This window comes from Malaya genurostris, chromosome 1 (genome assembly GCF_030247185.1).
Source record: "Malaya genurostris strain Urasoe2022 chromosome 1, Malgen_1.1, whole genome shotgun sequence".
In the NCBI taxonomy this organism is placed as follows: Eukaryota; Metazoa; Arthropoda; class Insecta; order Diptera; family Culicidae; genus Malaya; species Malaya genurostris.
In genome coordinates this window covers 37946903-37969784 of record NC_080570.1, presented here as the reverse complement: position 1 = coordinate 37969784, position 22882 = coordinate 37946903, and the positions used below count along the sequence as shown (strand labels likewise).

Sequence of the window (22882 nt, the reverse complement as noted above, 5' to 3'; positions counted from 1 at the left end):
TGACTTTAAAATCCCAGAATTTGAGACACTAAAAAGCATGAAATACTGAAGACCAGAAGACCGATAGACCTGAACATTGAAGACCTGAAGACGGAAGACCTGAAGACTTGAGGCAGAAGGCAGAAGATAAAAGACGGAATTGAGTATTTAGCCTAGAAAATACAACATCCAAGAGAAAACAGAAAAGACTCGAAACAGAAGAAAGAAGATAGAAACCCAAAGATCAAACAGAAGAGGGAAGGCAAAAAGCAGAAGACAGAAAATTTAAAACAAAAATCAGAAGTCGAATTAAAGATACAGATTCAAGAAAATAAAAGACTAAAGACAGAAGAAGGGAATGACGAAATGAGATCAGTCCGCAGACAAACTTCGACCGGAACTGATTTTCGTTCGAATTAAAAAATTTCACCGAAATCCAACGTATATTTTCGAACGTAATATTTGCTAATGTTCTAAGGAAAAAATCATGAACTCGCACTTCTTCGACACAATCTTGAACCTTGTGACTGACGTTTGAAAGTTCGACTCTATGCACATTATTGTTTTTAGTAGCAGAAATGTAGTGGTGTTTAAATTGTATGGAAATCAAACTACTCCTACTGTTCAATTGTATTTCGAGAAAGCTCTGCAATTGTGGTAATAAAACTGCAAAAGTAGGCTATTTTTGTAGTCTTTTCACTAGAACTACACAAAGCTGTATCTGCTCACCGTTCACTTTAGTGCTCTTTGTCAACGACATATTTTACCTACTGATTTCGATGGCCTGCAACGAAATTATCAGCCCGATTCGTCATCATCTGAATAATGACATCCCATGATTGATTATCGCGTTCCGTTGGCAAATTATCCTTTCCATCGGTCGGTCGGTCGGATTACTGTTTAGATATGTAATCTGTGCCAAACCACCTGCCGGCATTCCAACCAACCAACCAATCGGTGTCCAGAATCCCCAAACCAAAGCTCGCCACACTAATTGAAAAATCAACATTGCCTGCGTTTCCAACAATCCACCAATGAGCGAGACCGAGAGAGAGAGAGAGAGAGAGAGAGAGAGAGAGAAACAGATGGATGCTTTCTTTTGGAGTGCGAATTCGGCAGCATATCGATCATCATCGGAGGGGTTGGCCTTCCGCCACACACACACACACATCGCCAACTCATCGAAAGCGGTTGTTCGGATGAATGGAGCTCAATCGAAAACCAATTCAAACGCAGTGTGCCGAGGCGTATAATTGGAAAATAACATTTCCAAACTGACAGTCAACTTGCGGAATGAAAAACTGCTTCAAAGCCGCCGGACGGACGGTTCGAAAAAGGGAAATTTGCATATTTGCGACGACGAAAAATGTGACGTTTCTCTTCGGAATTGATGAAATACTTCGAGTGAGGTCAGTTTACAAGTTTTGTAATTGTGTGGGCATTTTTTCGTGATCCAAGCCAAGTCATTGGAACTTTGCAGGGTGATTAATTTTAACGACGGAACTGTCAATTGAAAGCCAAAGAAGCACCCAAAATGGATGCGGGTATCATATTTTCAATAATCGCAGTAAAAATAAATAATCTAAAAAGGTAGGATTTTTGTCCGGAGCGTGCCAGGCATTGTGGCACCGTGAGAAGGGTCTCTCGCACCGGCACCGCAAACCGGGCCCGTAAAAGCTTGGATTGATGAAGTTTATTGTGATCGATGACGATATTGATTAGGATTTTGATGGGATGCGGGAAATCTTTCGGTGACAAGCCGGCATTCATAAAAAGCGGGTTACCGACCCACGACCTAATTTGGTTAATAGCGTATATCGACACACGCACATAAACGAAGCGATTTTCCTAAGGCGAACAAAAATTGAGATACCGATATTTTGCTGTCAAACCCGTTGTCACTCCGATGAAACATGATTTTATGTGTTTCTTTTTTTTTCGTCGCACACACAGTATGTCATGACTGTGGAGCCAACCCGCATACGCATGGCTGCCAGACGGCTGACTAAAAGCTGCCAGCTGGAAAAATATGGCTGGCAGACATTCTGGTAACCGGCTGCCTCACCGCTGCCAGGAATACAACTCAAACGATACAACCGTATCCACCAGGATTTTTCCACATTGAAATCTTTGACATTTTCAGCGAAGGTGAGAAGATGAAAACGCTCGGCTAACTTGGATACAGGCGACTTTGTTTTGTCAAATTGGATTTGACAACCGTAACTGAATTAATTTTGGTAGCCTTCTGGTGGCCATGGCTGCCCAGGTAGCCAAAACGCTATGCGGGAAAGTTTGACTCGAACAGTTGTCTAGAAACTTCCTTCGAATCGAAACTGATGCAATTTTTAGTATTAAAAAAATTGTAGATCATTAAAACAACATTACCGTTCGACATCTTTCGGCTTCAACTCGTACGGTAGCCAATTTCCAACCATTGGCCAATTCTTGGAATGACATTCCTTTTTTGGAATTTGATCAACAACAACAGAGACTGTGACGTTGCCTCTATACTATAAAGTATGACTCATCGACGACAAACATATTCTGAGAGTAGAATAATACAATAAAAATGTTAGAGCAATTTTTTTTTGACCCTGAAAAGCCTGAAAGCCCTGAAGACCATTAACAGCCAAAAGACTGTAAATTCCGAACACCCGAAGATCACTAAAAAATTCTTAAAAAGTTGAAGACTCTAAAGACTCTGGAGTCCCTGAAACCCTGTACACTCAAAAATTACTAAATAGTATGAAGACCAAGAAATCCTTGAAAACCCTGAATACCTTGAAAATCCTGTAGAACCTCAAGATCATGGAAACCCTAGAAACCCTGAAGACCCCAGAAATGCTGTTAACTTTATAATTCCAAAATATTCTGACAGGCCCTGAAGACCTTGAAAATCCTGAAAAACATGAAAGACTGAAGACCAGAATGTCGACAGACCTGAGCAGAGAGTAAAACAATACAATAAAAATTTTACAAAAGTTTTTTGTTGACCCTGAGTAGTCTGAAAGCAATGAAGACCTTTGAAACCCTGAAGACCGTTAAGACTACGAAGACCATGACGATCTTTGGAACCTTAAGATCTTGAAAATCCTGAGGAACATTAAAACAAGCTAGATCCTATGGAAACCTGAAAACCCTGAAGACCTCGAAACTCCTTAAAACCACGAAAGAATAAAGTTCAGAAGACCGAAAGGCCAGAATATTGAAGACCTGAAGACGGAAGGCCTGAGACCTTGAAAATTCTGAAACAACGAAAGACTGAAGACCAGAAGATCGGAAGACCTGAACAATAAAGACCTGAAGACGAAAGGCCTGAGCACTGGAGGCAGAAGACCCTAGAAATGCTGTTGACTTTAAAATCCCAAAATATTCTGACAGAACCTGAAGACCTTGAAATCCTGAAAACCACAAGACTGAAGACTAGAAGATCGGAAGACCTGAAGACGGAAGGCCTGAGCACTGGAGGCAGATGACCCTAGAAATGCTGTTGACTTTAAAATCCCACAATATTCTGACAGACCCTGAAGACCTTGAAATTCTGAAAACCACAAGACTGAAGACTAGAAGATCGGAAGACCTGAACAATAAAGACCTGAAGACGGAAGGCCTGAGCACTGGAGGCAGAAGACCCAAGAAATGCTGTTGACTTTAAAATCCCGAAATATTCTGACAAACCCTGAAGACCTTGAAAATCCTGAAAACCACAAAAGACTGAAGACCAGAAGATCGGAAGACCTGAACATGGAAGACCTGAAGACGGAAGGCCTGAGCACTGGAGGCAGAAGACCCTAGAAATGCTCTTGACTTTAAAATCCCAAAATATTCATATAGACCCTGAAGACCTTGAAAACCCTGAAGACCTTGAACATGCTGAAAACCACAAAAGACTGAAGACTAGAAGATCGGAAGACCTGAACAATAAAGACCTGAAGACGGAAGGCCTGAGCCCTGGAGGCAGACGACCCTAGAAATGCTGTTGACTTTTAAATTCCAAAATATTCTGACAGACCCTGAAGACCTTGAACATCCTAAAAACCCCGAAAGACTGAAGACCAGAAGATCGAAAGACCTGAACATTAAAGACCTGAAGACGGAAGGCCTGAGCACTTGAGGCAGAAGACCCTAGAAATGCTGTTGACTTTAAAATCCCGAAATATTCTGACAGACCCTGAAGACCTTGAAAAACCTAAAAACCACGAAAGACTGAAGACCAGAAGATCAAAAGACCTGAACATTGAAGACCTGAAAACAGAAGGCCTGAGCACTGGAGGCAAAAGACAAAAAACAGAATTGAGTATTGAGCCCTGAAAATACAAGACCCAAAAGAAAACAGAAAAGACTCGAAACAGAAGCAAGAGGATAGAAATCAGACGGCCAACAGATGGCAAAGCGAAAAGTAGAAGACAGAAAATAGAAAACAAAAATCAGAAGACAAATCAAAGATACAGATTCCAGAAAATAAAAGACAGAAAAGAGAAGGTGGAAAATTAAAACCAGAATAAAATAAAGCAGCGTAAAAAAATACAACAAAAATGTTATTGAAGTTTTTTTTTGTAGATTTACACACTCAGTGTAGGAAAACTTCGCCTTTAATGGTTCTAAAAACGAACCTATTTGCGGAATTTATTCGATGTTTACAACTGTTGAGTGCTTACCATTTATTGGTCTACATCAGAACATAAATTCAGGTCCGGGATACAAAAAATTAAAATTGAATTCGCGAAACTAAATTCGAAATCTGAGACTCTGGTTCAGAATTCAGTTGCAAAATTCAAGGTTCGGGATTCAGATCCAGAATTCAGTTCATGAAGCTGGCTCTAGAATTATGAAACGTAGCTCATTGCATTCCCGGTTCCGATTTAAGTTCTAGAACTGAATTCTAAACTTGAAAATAAAAGGAACTGAATTCAGCTGCAAAATCCAAGTTCCAAATTTGGTTCCAGAATTCATGAACATGAACTTAGTGAGGCACCTTTCGCCACTGAAAACGCAAATAGTTGAATAATTTGTTACTAATTAGTTACTAATCAGTTGCGGTAGTTTTGAATTTGCTGCTCAACTTTTTTTTAGTACTTCGTTAAGTTCATATGAAGTTAACGAAGCATCCCTCCTAAATAAGCCTGAAAGCAAATCAAAACCCAGTGGATAGTTTGTTGCTAATAAGTTGCTAATTAGTTATTATAATTTCAAATTTGCTGCTCATTTTGTTTTAGTTTTTTTAAGTACTTCATATGAACTTACCCTTCCTAAATAAGCAAGACAACAAATCCAAACCCAGTGGATAATTTGTTGCTTATTAGTTGCCAAGAGGTTACGATATTTTAAATGTATTGATATATTTATTTAATATTTAGAATTAAGAAACGTCACTCATTGTATCCCAGGTTCCGAATAAAGTTCTAGAACTGAATTCTAAACTTGAAAATAAAAAGAACTGAATTTAGTTCCAAAATCCAAGATCCAAATTTGGTTCCAGAATTCATGAACACGAACTTAGCGATGCATCTCTCGCCGAAGATGACGCAAATAGATGAATCATTTGTTGCTAATTAGTTCCTAATCAGTTTCGGTAATTTTGAATTTGATGCTCAATTTTTTTTTAATACTTCACTAAGTTCATATGAAGTTACCCTTTTGAATAAGCTCGAAAACAAATAAAAACACGGTTGATAATTTGTTGCTTATTAGTTGCCAATTAGCTACTGAATTTGGTATTTGTTGCACATTTTTATAATTTTTTCAGTACTTCTCTAAGTTTATATGAAAGATAACGAAGTACTTTTCCAAAATAAATAGTTTGTTGCTAATAAGTTGCTAATAAGTTACGATAATTTCGAGTTTGATGTTTTTTTAGTTTTTTGAGTACTTCGATAAGTTTGTATAAAGTTATCCCTCGTAAACAAGCTTGAAAACAAATCGAAACACAATGGATAGCTGGTTGCTAATTAGTTACAGTAAGTTTAAATTTGTTGCTCAATTATTTCTATTTTTTAGTACTTCTCTAAGTTCATATGAAAGTTAACGAAGTACCCTTCCAAATAAGCTTGTTGCTTATGAGTTGCCAACTAGTTACGGAAGTTTCGGATTTATTGCTCAACTTTTTTTTCAAGTGCTTCGTTAGCTTCATAAAATTCATGAGCGAAGCACGAATTTAACAAGATTGAGCAGAAAATTCAAAATTACTGTAACTAATCAGCAACAAATTATTTACCTATTTGCGTTATCATCGGCGAGAGGTAAACCGAAAGACCCTTAAAACCTTGAAAACTCTAAAAGTCCTGAAAACCTTAAAGATGATCAAAACCCTGAAAACCCCACAAGACCCAGCAAACCCTAAATACCTTGAAGACGTTTAAAACTTCGAAAACCACTAAGAGTCAAAAGACCCTGAAAATACTGAAGACGATCTTAAAAACCTTCTGCTTTAAGATCATGAATACCCTGAAGACCTTGAAAACTCTGAGACCCTGAAGTTCCGAAACCCCTGATGATTCTGAAAATCTTGATGACTGAAAACCATGAACACCCGAAAGACAGAAAACTCTCAAAAGCCTGAAGAGCAAGAAAACCTTCTATCTTCAGATTACGAAAAACCTGATGAACCTAAAAGCCTAAAATCTTTAAGAACCAGGAAACCCGGGAGACCCGGAAATCTTTGACGACATTAAATACCTTGAGGACTCCAAAGACCTTGAAGGTCGTGAAAGTCCTGAAAAAGACCCTAAATATTCCTAAGACCCCGAAGATCTTGAAAAAATTTAAGCACCATGTAAACACCGAAGATCTTGACATGTTTGACGACCTGGTACTTCTGATGACCCTGAAAACTCTGAAGAGCACAAGCACGCAGAAGACCCTGAAGCTTTTGAAGACCTGAAGGCCACGAAAATCCTGAAGACCCTGAAAACCATGTAGTTCAGAAAAACCGTGGAATCGCCGAAGATTCTGAAAAATGAAAACCCTGAGGACCTAGTAAACCTTCTGTCTTAATATCACGAAAACCCTAATGACCCTTAAAAGTCTTAAAACCATAAAGACCCTAGTAACCTTGAACACATTGACAACCCTGAAGATCCTGCAAACTCTGAGGACCCGAAAGACCCTGAAAACCCAGAAGACTTGGAAAACTCTAAAAGCCTTGAAGACCCTAGAAATACTGGAAATCCTGAAGACCTAAAAATCATGAAGACCATAAAACCTGCTGTCTTAAGATTACGAAAACTTTTATGACCCTGAAAACCCTGAAAAACCTGGAAACCCAGAAGACTCTGAAATACTTAACGATCCCGGAAACCTAAAACTTTTAAAATCCTGAAGGCCTTGAGAGCCCTGAAGACGTTCATGTTCATCCAGAATTCTGAACATGAATTAGAGGTCCAAACTCAGTTCCGAAAACCTAGTCAAAAAACTAGTTCTAGGTTCCATAATTAGGATTCAGTTCCAGAGTCATAGTTTTTAATTCTGAACCTGTAATCTGGAACTAAATTCTGAAAGTAAATTTCAAATCTGAAATCAAACTTTAGAATTCAGGTGGACCAGGGCTTCTAGGTTCTGAATTCAGTTTCAGAAGTCAGTTCCAGAATCCAATCTATAATTCGAATCCAAGTTCAGTACTTAGAAGCGATTACTTATAATCTGTCCGTCTTCGCAGAACCGTCGAAGGCAAGCAAGTGTGGTAAGTTTTCCTCATTATTTTCAAAAGTTTGAGTTATTTACGGTTATCTCACACTGTTTAAAAATTTTATTTTCAATTGCTGATAATATTTCTGATAGCATGGTGAAAGAATTGTTTTGTTGCATTTAGCGCAACTCGAGATATTCACGATTAAATTCTACCCATTCGCCACAGGGCGCGAATTTGGAAAAGGCGCTCTAACTTTCATGCAGTTGCGTAGTTTATTTCGAATACCGCTCATCAAATTTAAGACAATTTATTCCATCCTCTTTTTGTTGCACTTCTGCTTGTAGATTCGACAGTCCACAGTCATATAAACCGCAGCTGCAAATACCTTGCTAGCTAAAAAAAAAACTTTCCAGCGAGTTTGTCGATCAACTTCGACCAAAAGCTGAAGAGATATTTTGGCATTAAAAATGCCTCACTCTTCACTATACGGGGCAAAACGGTTTCAAAAATAGCCGCGTAACCTTTTTGTGTCATAATTTCGAACGTTAATAATTTAAGTCATTTGTTGATGGATTGATATAATTTAACAACCAATGGATTCGGAAACTTTTAACTTAAACATGTATGACAACGTCGTTTCAGTATTTCAATAGCATAGTATTGGAAAAATGATTAGAATCGGCCTATGTTTTCATCCACCAATCCCAGTTGTACAAAATGATGTCATTCTATTGTTCGGCATAGGAGGCTTTGCGTCATGCCTAAAAAACACCGCATCGTTCTGCGTAGTATGAAGAGGAATCTTTAAATAAATCTAACATTTCAATACCGCTTTTGTAAAACGATTAATCTTTTTTCCTCAAAATAGACCTCAGTTTCAGAGATAACCTCTTCATTCGTGCGAAATTTCTTACCGGCGAGCATTTATTTTTAGGTCTGCGAACAGCCAATAGTCGCTGGGAGCCAAAGTTGGCGAGTACGGTGGATGTGGGAGCAATTCGAAGTTCAATTTATGCAGCCATTGCCATTGTTTTGATTGACTTGTGGTACGGTGCGTTGTCCTAATGAAACACTAATTTTTGCGGTCGTTTCTTTGAGATTTCAGTTTTCAAACGTTCCAATAACACTATATAATATTCGCAGTTGATGCTATTTCCTTACACCACGCACATCTCAAAATACCAAGGCCGTTGTTGTGCTTTCGGACGCTTTGGATCAGGTTCACCAGTTGCTGTTCACTTAGATGACGGTCGTTTTGATTCCGGAGTGAAGTGATGAATCCATGTTTCATCCATTGTCACATATCGACGCAAAAATTTCGGTTTGTTACGACGTTTAAACATGGCCCAACACTGCTCTGATGTTTGGTGGAGTCTCCATAACACTTTTCAAGCCATTCCTTCGCTTGAACGGTATTTTTTCTTATCAAGAAGCAGTGCAAAATTAAAACACGAAATTGTTTTGATTCATTGTTCTGAAAATAACAAAAGTAGCGTCACTCTTAGCACAATATCTCACGAACTAATGAATAAAATATCATGAAATTTAAAAAGCTGCCTTTTAAAGGTTAGTATTAACTGAAACAAAAGATGACTGCAATAAAATTAGCGCCATCTATGTGTTAGGCCCGGGACTTTTCAGCCCATGTTTTCGCTAACTCAACATTCTTTCATCAAAGGATATTGGATAAAAAAATGGATTGAACTTCCGAATGCGGTGAATTTTACACGAACACTTCCAGTATGACACCGGTGGACCCCCAAACAAGAGTCACACTCAGGGTATTACTTGGCCGCAAAACGCCGATTGTTTGTTTGTTTGTCCTGCTGATAATCCCCGACGATAAGAGCGATCTGCCAACTTCATTATTTTCCCTTTTTGAAAATGAAACGAGGGGGACGGAAAAAAAGTATTTCCGTCTTTAAGCCATGGCAAATTTTGAAGTTCAAAGTGTAATCAGAAGAAAAAAAACGGTAGGATTTGAGTTTTTTCGTCAAGTGAAACTGCTAAGGGGCCCCGACAATTCAATTTGAACTGTTGTGCCATTTAAAGAATCGGAAGACGGAAGAATAATCCCAACTGAAGTCAACTGTGATTCAATTTCCGACTACCGAAGGCAACAAATGACACAGCTTTTGTTCTGCTTGTTCTTCTGTCTCCGATGATGATCCTGAAAACCAATTAGGTCTAGCGAGACCAACAGAAGAACGGAACAACGTTTCGAAATCCTTTCCTAGAATCGTATGTCACACCGTTCGGTAGGGGCTGTTCAGGCATTTAGGCACGTGCCGGCTGGCGAAACCCGTACGGATCAATTAGGTCAACAGGCGGATGATTGGACAAATGTTTCCCACGTCCGAAATGACCGCATTCTTTCTCCGGAATAACTTGCATGCCCTCCGGAACCCTCTGTGCCTCTGGAACAAGAAGAAGACAAACATTTCCGCGTTGTTACGTGAATGGAGAACGAAAAAAAAAATACAAATATGACATAAAAATGTTTGCTTTCATGACATCCTTCGACCCTGCTCGGCTGTCGGAAAACTGTCAACGACGACGCCTTAAGGACGACGGGATACTTCGTCACCATGGTAAATGTTTCTCGTCAAAGCAAGCTTGATCCGGTGAGGAAAAAAAAGCAACACCTTCGAAACCGATTCGCCCCCGACTTTACCGTCGCCGTTTGTCACATTTTTCAAATACACCAAACCGACCGCCCGCTCTCCCTAGTTCTCACCCGGACCAGAAGGCAAGAGGGCCACAACCAACCAACCAGCAAACACACAGTCATAGATTCATCCAGTGTGCGCCTCGGGGATTTATAACCCTGATATACTTCCCTCGGTTCGCTCCCACGCCGGGGCCAGGTCATGACTTTTCGTTGCTCGTCGTCGTCCTTGGACCTGCAGATTGCAGAATGCCGTGGCCGTGCTGCTGTTATCCGTTTCGGACGGTCCCCGCAGAAAACAACAACAGCAACAACTATCTTCCACCTGGGAGGCATTTATGACTCAGTACTCAGTGTGCAGGGTAAAGGCAGCCAAGAAAATATGGAGAAAGTTGTAATTGCAATACACAGGTAAATAATGAAAAGACGTGTCTTTTGTGGGGATCCCGGTAGGGGGGGGAGTCAAACCAGTTGACTTCGCTTTGCCGCTCTGCACGGAGAGTGACATGGCAGTAGGAGGGGAGTCCCTCATCTTCCACTTCTCCTTCTTGATCTTGGTCTTGGTCTTGGTCTTTATCTTCCAGGGTTTTCTTCGTTCTGGATGGCGGCAAACAAACCTCCTCCCCCCTCCCCCCCCCCCTCTCCTCCCACTCCTGCTACTAGCTGAGGCTTCCGTTAGATGATGCTGGTTAGTGCAACTGTCGTTTTGCTCGGTATCTCCTGTGGGAAAGGATTTCATACCCGGCTTGGCTCAGCGCAGCTTTGGCCTCTGCTCTGACGATGCTGCTTCTGCAGATGCAACTGCTGATGGCACGATGCAGGCAGTTAACTAACTATCGGAGAATTTAATACCCAGGCGAAAGTTGTTAAATGGAAACTAATCCCGTTCGGTTGCTTGCTTGATGGAGAATTATGGCACGGGTAGATGACTTTGTATTAGATTATGATTTGATTGAGTGCGGTTATGGTCTCTCATAAACGAACCGGTTTGTTGCCAACTAATCCCGAAAACTTGGTTGCAATTATGTTGACCGTGTTTTGAAACTACCAACCGTAGAAATTAGAAACAAACATGCAACCCGGGCATTCCTCGCTGGGAAAACATGGTAAATGAAGATTCCAAAGTCCCCCCACCCCCCCGGAGAACTGAGAATACCAAGACAATTAATAGCACATTCCCCACAATAATGAAAACCTGGAACCGATCCAGGTCCAATCCGAAAACCGTAAATTATTGCACATTTATTTGTATGGAATGTCGTCAACTTTCTCGATCTGATCTCAGCAAGCTTGGCTTTTCTCGTCCGTAGAGATTTCGGACGGTTGTTATTCAATTTGTTTACCGTTTGCCTACTTTGATGCAGCTTCATGGCCTGCAACTGTTTGAATGTTAAATCCTTGAATTCTAAGACCGGTAAACTCTGAAGTGACTCTCCGAATTCTTCAACTTTTCGAATTTTTGCTCTTTTGGACTAAAACTTTACGACTCTTCGCGTTGTAGGACTTTTTGTTCCTGCGATTCCGTGACTCTTCGATTGTTGGATTGTTCAATGAAATCCGCCTACTGACTGAGCTCTCGAACTGTTCAAATGTTGGATCTTCGGACTTTTCGACTCTCGTGCTCTAAGATATCTTGGGCTGTTGAATTGTTGGGCTTTTGGTCTCTTGAACTCTTCGGACTCTAAGCGACTTACAGCCTCTTGAAATCATAAACTCTTGGTATCTTGAAATCTAGGACTTACCGACTTCTTGGATTTCTGAATCTTCCCCCTCTTAGAATTCTTGGTCTTTTGAACTCGAACTCGACGACTCTTGGATTCCGTGACCCGTGAATCCGGAACTTATGGACTATTGAACTCATGGGCTTTATGACATAATCTTAGACACTTTTGGACTGAACTCTTCAACTTTTTGGTTTTTTGGACTCAAACTTTACGACTCCCCGCGTTGTAGGACTTTTTGATCCTGGGATTCCGTGACTCGACTTCGACTATTGGATTGTTCAATGGAATCCGCGGACTAAATGAACTCTCGAACTGTTCAAATGTTAGATCTTCGGACTTGTCGACTTTCGGGCTCTAAGATTTTTTGGGCTGTTGAATTTTTGGGCTTTTGGTCTCGTGAACTCTTCGGACTCTAGGATTTTAAGACTCTTGAAATTATAAGTTCTTGGTCTCTTGAAAACTAGGACTTCCCGAATTCTTGGATATCTGAATCCTCCTCCTCTTAGAATTCTTGGTCTTTTGAACTCGAACTAGACGACTCTTGGATTCCGTGACCAGTGAATTCGGAACTTTTGGACTATTGAACTCATGGGCTTTATGACATAATCTTAGACTCCCGGTCTCTTGAAATCTGGGACTATTCGAACTCTTGGACTTGGACTCCTTGAACTCATAGACTCTTGTTCTCTCGGATTTTAAGGCTTTTGAAATCTTATACTCTTGGTCTTCTGAAATCTAGGACTCTCCGCACTCTTGGACTGAACTCTTCAACTTTGCAAAATTTTGGTATTTTGAACTCAAACTTTACGACTCTCCGCGTTGTAGGACTTTTTGATCCTGGGATTCCGTGACTCGACTTCGACTATTGGATTGCTCAATGGAATCCGCGGACTGACTGAACTCTCGAACTGTTCAAATGTTGGATCTTCGGACTTTTCGACTTTCGGACTCTAAAATATCTGGGCTGTTGAATTTTTGGGCTTTTGGTCTCTTGAACTCTTCGGACTCTAGGATTTTAGGACTTTTGAAATCATAAGTTCTTGGTCTCTTGAAAACTAAGACTTCCCGACTTCTTGGATTTCTGAATCCTCCTCCTCTTAGAATTCTTGGTCTTTTGAACTCGAACTAGACGACTCTTGGATTCCGTGACCAGTGAATTCGGAACTTTTGGACTATTGAACTCATGGGCTTTATGACATAATCTTAGACTCCCGGTCTCTTGAAATCTGGGACTATTCGAACTCTTGGACTTGGACTCCTTGAACTCGTAGACTCTTTATCTCTCGGGTTTTAAGGCTCTTGAAATATTAGACTCTTGGTCTTCTGAAATCTAGGACTCTCCGCACTTTTGGACTGAACTCTTCAACTTTTTGGGTTTTTGGACTCAAACTTTACGACTCTCCGCGTTGTAGGACTTTTTGATCCTGGGATTCCGTGACTCGACTTCGACTATTGAATTGTTCAATGGATTTCGCGGACTGACTGAACTCTCGAACTGTTCAAATGTTAGATCTTCGGACTTTTCGACTTTTGGGCTCTAAAATATCTGGGGCTGTTGGATTTTTGGTCTTTTCAACTCTTCGGACTCTAGGATTCCAAGACTCTTGAAATCATAAACTCTTGGGCTCTTGAAATCTAGGACTTCTCGACTTCTTGGATTTCTGAATCCTCCACCTCTTAGAATTCTTGGTCTTTTGAACTCGAACTCAACGACCCTTGGATTCCGTGACCCATGAATCCGGAACTTTTGGACTATTGAACTCATGGGCTTTATGACATAATCTCTTGAAATCTGGGACTCTTCGAACTCTTGCACTTGGACTCTTTGAACTCATGTTCTCTCGGATTTTAAGACTCTTGAAATCTTAGGTCTTTCGAAATCAAGGATTCTTCGAACTCTTAGACCTCTTAAAATGCTTGGTCTTTTGGAGTCAAACTCTACGACTCTCTGGTTTCTAAAACATTTTGATCCTTGGATGAAGTGACTCTTCGATTACTGGATTGTTTAATGGAAATCCTCCAATCAAAATTAACAATCCAGTAGCGCAAGAAATTTTCGAGTCCGAAAGTCAGAGTCCAAAGAGTAGAACTTTCAAATGTTTGGATTACGTGACTCTTCAAGTATTGGATTGTTCAATGGATTTATAAATTCGAAAGACCTCGGACTGTTGAACTCTCAAACTATTCAAATTTCGGATCTTTGGACTATTCAACTATCGGGCTTCAGAATCTAAGACAGCTGAACTCTCAAGCTGTCGTGACTCTGGAATTTTTAGGTTCATGAACTCATGGGCTTCAGAAACCTTTAAATCTTAGACTACTGATCTCTTGAAATCTAGGACTCTTCGAACTCTTGGACTTCTGAATCCTTCAACTCTTAGAATTCTTGGTCTTTTGGATTCTTCGAACTCTTGGACTCTCCGGGTTCTAAAACTCTGGATTAAATAACTATTCGATTATTGGATTGTTTAATAGATTTCTAGACTTGATTGGAGGATTTAACAATCCAGCAGCGCAATAAATTCTTGAGCCCGAAAGTCAAAGAGTCCAAAGATCCAAAATTTGAACAGCTCGAGAGTTCAACAGTCCTAGGACATTGAGTCCAGAAATTGTTGAACGGTTGAACTCTGAAATTGGCTTAGCTCGTGACTCGGGGACTTTTGGACTATTGATCTCATGGACTTTAGGAATGAGGTACCTGTAAATCTTAGACTCTCGCTCTCAAGGAATCTAGGATACTTCGAACTCTAGGACTTTTGAATCCTTGAACTCATAGACTCTCGGTATCTCGGATTTCAAGACTCTTGAAATCTTAAACTCTTGGTCTCTTGAAAACTAGAACTGTCCGAACTCTTGGACTTCTGAATCCTTCATCTCTTCAAATTCTTGGTCTTGGATCTTTGGACTCTGTGACTCTTCGATTATTGGATTGTTTAATGGATGTTGGATCATTGGACTCTTCGATTGCAGGGTTCTAGAATATCTTGCGCTTCTGGATTGTTATATTCATGAATGCTAAGACTGTTGAACTCTGATTTAGCTTAGCTCGTGATTCAGGACCTTTTAGGCTCTTGAGTTGATGGGCTTTAGGACTTAAGGAACCTTCAAATCTTAGACTCCTGGTCTCTTTAAGTCCTCTCCGAACTCTTGGACTTCCAAATCCTTCATCTCTTAGAATTCTTGGTATTTTAGACGTAAACTCTACGACTTTCCGGGTTCAAGAACTTTCTGATCCTTAGATTCCGTGACTCTTCGATTATTGGATTGATCAATGGATTTCTGGACTACAAGGTTCTAGGACTGTTGGACTCTCAAACGGTTCAAATTTTGAATCTTTGGACTTTGTGACTCTCGGGTTCTAGAATATCTTGATCTTGTAAAATTCGGATTGTAAAATCCTTGAACTTTTGGAATTATTAACTCTCAAATTTGCTTAGCTCGTGACTTTGGATTATCGAGCTCTTGAACTCTACAACTTTAAAAATCTTCATATCTTAGACCCTTGATTTCTTAAAATTAGGATTCTTCGAACTCTAGCACTTCTAGATTTTGAACTCATATCCTCTTGGTCTCTAGGATTTTAAGAGTCTTGAAATCATAAACTCTTTAAGTTTTCGACTTCTAAATCTCTCTTCGTTTCTTCGAACTCTTGGACTTTCAAATCCTTCAAACCTTGAACACTCGAGCCCTTGAACTATAGGACTCTTCAATAGTTGAGTTGTTGAATCCATGTATCCTTAAAATTAGGAAATCTTGAACTGGACTCTTCTACTCTTCCGATCCTTGAACATCCTGTGCTCTTGATATTTTGAACTCTTAAACTCTACGATTCTTCGGATCGTAAGACTTCTTGGTCCATAGATTCTATGACTTCGATTATTTGATTATTCAACTCTTGGATCTCTAGATTTCTGAGCTCTTGTACCGTTGAATTCCTAGATTCTAAGACTCTCGGGCTATTGGATTATCAGCTGCTGGGTTTGTTAAATCTTAGAATTGTTGGACTACTGAGCTCCGAAAGTCAGAGACTTTGGGATCTTAGCTCGTGGTCTCTGTCTTTTAGACTCCTGAAATCTAAGACTCTTGGACCTCTTGAACATTTGAATCCTTGAATTTTCATAATTCTGGAGCTTTCGGGTATTCTTTGACTCCTTGACTGAATAGCATCTTGGATTTTTGGATTGTAAAATTCTTTGGACTGTTTACTCTACGAATCTTTTAACGTCCGTTTGACTTTTGGACCACTAAATTGTTAAACTTTCGAATTTTCAGGCTATTGGACTCGATGATTTTAGGAATCCTGGACTGTTCGATTCTTGGACTCTCAGATCTTTGGATTCTTGAACTTGGATTCCAGATCACTTTTGCATTTTGGGAATCTTGAAGTATTGGACTCTTTCTCCTTCGATTTCATGGACTCTGGAGCCGAAAAATGACAAGTATGTCAGAATGAACTCGATGCGTTGCGCATCGCACTCACTCTGACATAGGTACATGTCATTTTTCTGCCGAACTTTAATGGACGAAGCTCTGCCGCACGACTGTCAAGTGCGATCTGTCAAGTTTCGCATCGCGTCGCATGTCGCTTTATCCCTGGCTGCACCCTAATTCAATGAACATTCTACTCTTCAAGTCTTTGACCCTTGGTCTTTAGGTCTCTTGAATTGTTCGACTCTTGATCTCTTGGGCTGTTGGATCCTTGGATCTATGAGCTCCGAGATCGTTAGACTCTTTCTAACGTGAACTTTTGTACTTCTGGAGGCCACGTCTTTGTGTCCTGGACTCTTGAACTGTTGAACTCTACGAGTTTTAGCTTTTTGAACACTTGGACCCTTGAACTGCTGGGCAATTGTACTCTCGGGCTTTTGGACTATAGAGTTCTACGTATGCTGGACTGTTGAATCCTTAGATCTACAGATTCTTCAACTCATGGACTCTTCGATTTTTGAACTCTTGGACTATTCGATTCATGCACTTTTGGACTTCCGGGCTCTTCAACAAGAATGTTGTTAAGCCCGTGGAGCTCAGAATTTTTTGTCTTCTGGATGTTTAAAATGGGTTTTTTTTTTTGGGCTATTAAATCTGTGCCGTAGGACTCAGGACCGTGGAAATTTTGCACCCTTGAGAATTTTGGATTCTCGAGAACTTGGGAATTTTTGACTCTTAAGACTTTAGAAACTTCAGACTCATGAGCAGTTGGTCTCTCGGACTTTTGAGCTCCTGATGGCGTGGTGTCTTGGATTCTTGAACTGTTAAACTCTACGAGTTTTAGCTTTTTAAACTCTTGGACCATTGAACTGTTGGGCTCTTGAATTCTCGGGCTCGTGGACTCTAGAGTTCTACGTTTGCTGAATTGTTGGATCCTAAGATCTTTGGATTCTTTAACTCTTGGACTCTTGCGTAGCTAAACTCGATTTTTTAACACTTTTCTTTGGATTCTTGGACTAATGAAATATGTGTCGTAGGACTCGTGAACCTTGGGAAATTCGGACCCTTGAGAATCCTGGACTATTGAGACATTGGGCATTTTGGACTCTTGAGCACTTGGTCTCTCGGACTATTAAACTCCTGAAGGTGTGGTGTCTTTGTCTTCGACTCTTGAACTGTTGAACTCCGCGAGTCTTGGTCTTTTAAACTCATGGACTTTTGAACTATTGGGCTCTTGGATTCTCGGGCTCGTGGACTCTAGAGTTCTACGTTTGCAGGATTGTTGAATCCTTAGATCTTTAGATTCTTCAACTCATGGACTCTTCGATTTCAGGATTCTTGGACTCTTGAACTTCCGGGCTCTTTGGCTCTTATATTGTTAAACTCGTGGAGTGCAGTTTTTTTTTATATCCAGGGATCTGGGGAATTTTGAACGCTTGCGAATTTAGGACTCTTGAAACCTTGAGAATTTTGGACTCTTGAGCACTTGGTCTCTCGGTTTAATGAACTACTGGAGGTGTGGTGTCTTTGTGTATGGGATTTAATCCCTAGATCTTTAAATTCTTAAACTCTTGGACTCTTCGATTTTAGGACCCTGTTCTCTCGGACTTTTGGCGTGGTGTCTTTGTGTCTTGGGCTCTTGAACTGTTGAACTCCACAAGTCTTCACATTTTAAACTTTTGGACCATTGAACTTTTGGGTTCTTGGGTTCTCGGGCTCATGGACTTAAGGGTTCTACGTTTGCGAGATTGTTGAATCCTTAGATTCTTCAACTCATGGACTCTTCGATTTCAGGATTCTTGGACTCTTGAACTTCCGGGCTCTTTGGCTCTTATATTGATAAACTTGTGGAGTGCATTTTTTTTGAAATTTTAGACTCTTGAGAACTTAGGACTTTTGAGACCTTGGGAATCTTGTACTCTTGAGCCCTTGATCTCTCGGACTTCTGAATTCCTGGAGGCGTGGTGTCTTTGTCTTTTGGACTCTTGAACTGAGTCTCCGCCTTTTAAACTCTTGGACCATTGAACTGGTGGGCATTTGCACTCTCGGGCTGTTGGACTCTAGAGTTCTACGTTTGCTGGATTGTAGAATCCTTAGATTGTTAGACACTTTAATTCTTGGACACTACGATTCTTGGAATCTTGGATCTTTGGACTCTTCGACTTTTAGGTTGTGAAACTCGAGAGCTGCAGAATTTTTGAACACGTGGATCCTAGAATTATCGGAACTTTGGACTGTTGGATTGATAGATCATTGGATGGTTAAATTCTTGGACTATCGATTTCTAGGATCTTTGGTTTTCAGACCTATGATACGTTTGGACTTGTAGAATCTTGGTAGCTTGAACTCTCGAGCACTTCGTCTTCTGGATTTCTGCACTTTTACATCCTTATGTTCTTGGATTCATGAACCCGTTTGTAATGTTGAACAATTGCACTTTTGAACACTTAGACTTGGACTTTTGGACTGTTGTAATCTGGGTTTTTGGCGCTTTGGACTTTCTTATTCTTAGTATGGCGGCAATTTAGATTCTTGGACTAGTCATTGATAAAAAAATATGAAAATGCAAATCAAGGAATGTAGATTTCGATTTAAGGTTTTCTGAAAGTAAGACATGTATACTGAAAGCTACAGCCTGGCATATAAAGGAAATATGATCTTCATCAGCCGTCATACATCCTGGAAAGGCTTTCTCTCCCTGCTTGAATAATGGCAACCAGAGTAAGTCGGAGCTCCCAGTGCCTTCTTTCCAAGAATGTTCCTCATCACAAATGTGGCTCTATGTACTACAACTGGTAGTACATCATGTAATACGATCCTTTTTCCCGTTTTACGAGAGAGAGAGAGAATCGAATCTATCATTTTGTTCGCTTTTTATCCGAGTCTTTAGAATGTTGTTTCATTGCAAACAACACGACGCAACTGTTTTCAACCGACCAATCGCGCAAAACTCGTCAATCAGCATAATTTTCTCCGATTCATTCACACGGAAATCGCACAGATTTCGATTGAACGGCCAAACAAAAAAAAACGAACGCACTATCAATCCGCAGTTCACCTTTTTTGCTGTCGTATTCCGCCGGGCGGCATTCGTTTCAGTTTTCAATGCGGAAAACCCAGTCGACCGTTCTCGATAAGCAATCCGCACGTAGACGACGATTCCGCACCGTCGCTTCCCGAACCAAAAAAAAAAATAAATGAAAAACAAATTCCATCGAATGCCCAGGTTTCATTCGACCGACCGACGGACCGACCGACCGAAAGCAGCGAAGCGAAGTTTCCATCAATCACCAGAGAAGCTTTAATGCTTTGATACGGTCACACGAGCCCCGGCGTGGTTCGACCCGGCTTGAGTGCGGCGCACACACACACGGTGGAATGTGCATCCTTTTGTATCCTGCCACTTGCTGCTGAAGCTTCCCCCTCCTGTTCTAGCAACGACACAGACCTTGATAAGACTCTTTTCGAGGCCAAATAGAATGGCTGGATGGATGGATGGAAGGAAGGAATGAAGGACTCACACTCCCGAAGGTGTCATTGAAACATTGTTCACTTTGAATAGTTGTCGTGACGTGGTGGTGGTGGTGGTGGTGGTGGTGGTGAAGGCTCACGTACGGCCCCCTTGTCCCGCCTTTTTCCTCCATTCACAATCCGGACGGACGGCAATGCAAAAAAAATACGAAATAAATAGTGCTGCTCGTTCGTTTACGGAGCCAAGAATCTGCTAAACGAAGATAAATTCATCGCTTCTTTTTTTTCTCTCTCTCGCTACCACGACGACACTGATCCGGAAGCTTCCGGTCCTAGGGAATATGAACCCGAAAAAGTGTGAGGTATTAAGACTGGTAAAATGGCCCACGTGAACGATGTTAAATTGAATTCCATCCTCTCGGTTCGGTTCTGCTTCGGGTTTTTGTATGTGTGTGGACGACACCGTGAGCATTTGTCACGGCCGGGAGTCGCATAGTTTGCTTGCGCATACGTTGCATACCGGTAGGCGCCTTACTTTGCCGTAGATTCCAATTAGATTCGAAACATTTTCCACCAGTGCCGTAGATAAATCTCGGTAGAAAGCATCAAACGCGAAACTTCTGGCCTGGGCGCGTGACGAGAAAGGTAGGATGGGAGGGCCAAGAAAACTTGTGCTTATGATATAAACTGTCATCTTTGCATCTTCTTCTTCTTCTTCTTGGTCGTTGCCAGCCCATAAAGCCTACGCCTGGTAGAATTCATAACACAGTTCGCTTCCCCTGCCAGAGCTCTCGTGGTGGTAAATAGGCGGAAAATCGAACTGCATTCAGAAACATTCTCGTTGCTATTTTAATTTATTTGCCCGGCGAATTGAAATTTATCAGCAATAATAATTTACCGTTAATTCCCGTTATCTTCTCTCTCTCTCTCTTTCGCAGAACAAGTCCTCTGGAGTCGATGGTCCGAAGAATGGGTGGTTTTGTACGACGATTCGACGATGGCCTGGTTTACGGTGAGTAAACTTTCAAACTCACACAAACAAACACACACACACACACACACACATGTATGGCGTAATCAATTTACATTAATTCACTCTAATGTGGTGCGCGAAAATCCAGTTGACAACTTTAGAGGTTACCTTTTCTGTCAGTGGTCGTGGTGATTTGTTGGGAAAAGTTTCCCACCAATTGATTGTCAACTCGAAAAACGCAAAGCCTACTACCAATCGCACCACCGAAAGAACGCAAAGTTTAATGCTGGTATTTGTGCGCGGTGGAAAAAGATTAGATAAATATCGTGGGAACAAAGGATTATTCTACGAATTATATGGTGAAATTTAAACCAACATTACCATCACCACCACCACCACCACCACCGACTCTAGTTCGGCACATTCGAGGAAAAACATCAAACCTAGAGGCCTAGTACTTCCTGAAAGACAAACAGAACGGTCTCCAACGGTTTTTGGTAAATACGTCTACGGCTTATCCGTATGAGACTAGCTTTGAAGTCAGATCAGCTGTTGAAACCGATGATAAAACAGTTTTCACGATATTTTTTTTCGGAAAGATTAACGATTTAACAACGATAAAAACAATCTTCTCTTGAGCAACACTGCTCAAGTTTGCCTAATTTTGTGCGAAAATTTTAAACATTTGAGGAACTACTTGAAACTGCTCTAAAAACTATTTGAAACTGCTAGAAAACTGCTCGAATAATCACTCGCAGCATCTATCAAGTCTGCTAACAATTCCTGGAAAATCTACCCTAAAAGCTACTTCCTGGAAAAACTACTCTAAAAATTACCAAGAACTGCTCCAAAAATTACTTTAAAATAATTCTTTGAAATGCTTAAAAATCAGTTTGAACAATTGCACGGGAAACTACTGGAAAATACCACACGAAAAATAACTTGAAGATGTGCTCGAAACTACTCGAAAACCAACTTAAAATCGCCTGAAAAAGCACTTCAAACTAACTCAAAGAATTGTTCGAAGCTACTTGAAATTGTTCGAGAAACTAGAAAAAATTATTGAAAAACTACTTGAAACTACTCTAGAAACAATTAAAAGATAAATCAAAACTGTTTGAAAAACTACTCGAAATATCCTGGAAAAACTAATTGAAGCTGCTGAAAAATCCTTTTGAAACTGCTCAAAAAACAACTAAAAATAACTCGATGGAATTCCTGTAAAATTTGAGGAACTACTTGAAACTGCTTAAAAATCTACGTTAAAATAGTCGAAAAATTACTTGTAACTGCAGGAAAACTACTCGAAGCATATGTCGAAACTGCTTACAATTTCTGGAAAAACAACTCGAAAAATCTCTCAAATAATTCGAAGAAATAAACTGCAGTAAAAATAACTTTAAAATAATTCTTCGAAATGCTTGAACAGCAATTTTAACAACTGCTCGAAACTACTTGAAACTGCTGGAAAAACTACGCTAGGAATAACTTCGAAGCTGCTTAAAACTAGAAAAAAAACTCGCAAAACTTATTGAAAAACTACTTGAAACTACTCTAGAAACTATTGAAAAATAAATCGAAACTGCTTATAACTGCTTGAAAATCCGTCTGAAACTGATAAAAAAACAATTAAAAAATAACTCGATGAAATTCCTGTAAAATTTGAGGAACTACTTGAAACTGCTTAAAAATCTAAGTTAAAATAGTCGAAAAACTTCTCAAAAAACTACTTGAAACTGCAAGAAAACTACTCGAAAAATCACTCGAAGCATCTGTCGAAACGACTTACAATTCCTGGAAAAATTACTCGAACAATTCGAAGAAATGCTCCACAATCTACTTGAAACTGCTCCAAAAATTACTTTAAAATAATTCTTCGAAATGCTTGAAACCCAATTTGAACAACTGCTCGAGAAACTACTTGAAGCTGCTGAAAAAACTACGCAAAAAGTAACTTCGAAGCTGCTTGAAATTGATCGAAAAACTAGTTGAAACTGCTCAGGAACCCAATT

The 22882-nt window shown here is 40.2% G+C and overlaps 1 protein-coding gene across 1 annotated transcript in view; it reads left to right on the top strand.

Annotated features, from left to right (window-relative positions):
- LOC131437583 (uncharacterized) overlaps positions 1-22882 on the top strand; it is a 153653-nt gene that overhangs the window by 54946 nt on the left and 75825 nt on the right. The window contains exon 4 of the mRNA XM_058607041.1: positions 20836-20909. Coding sequence (XP_058463024.1) covers positions 20836-20909 — 74 coding nt within the window. The remainder of the gene's footprint in view (positions 1-20835; positions 20910-22882) is intronic.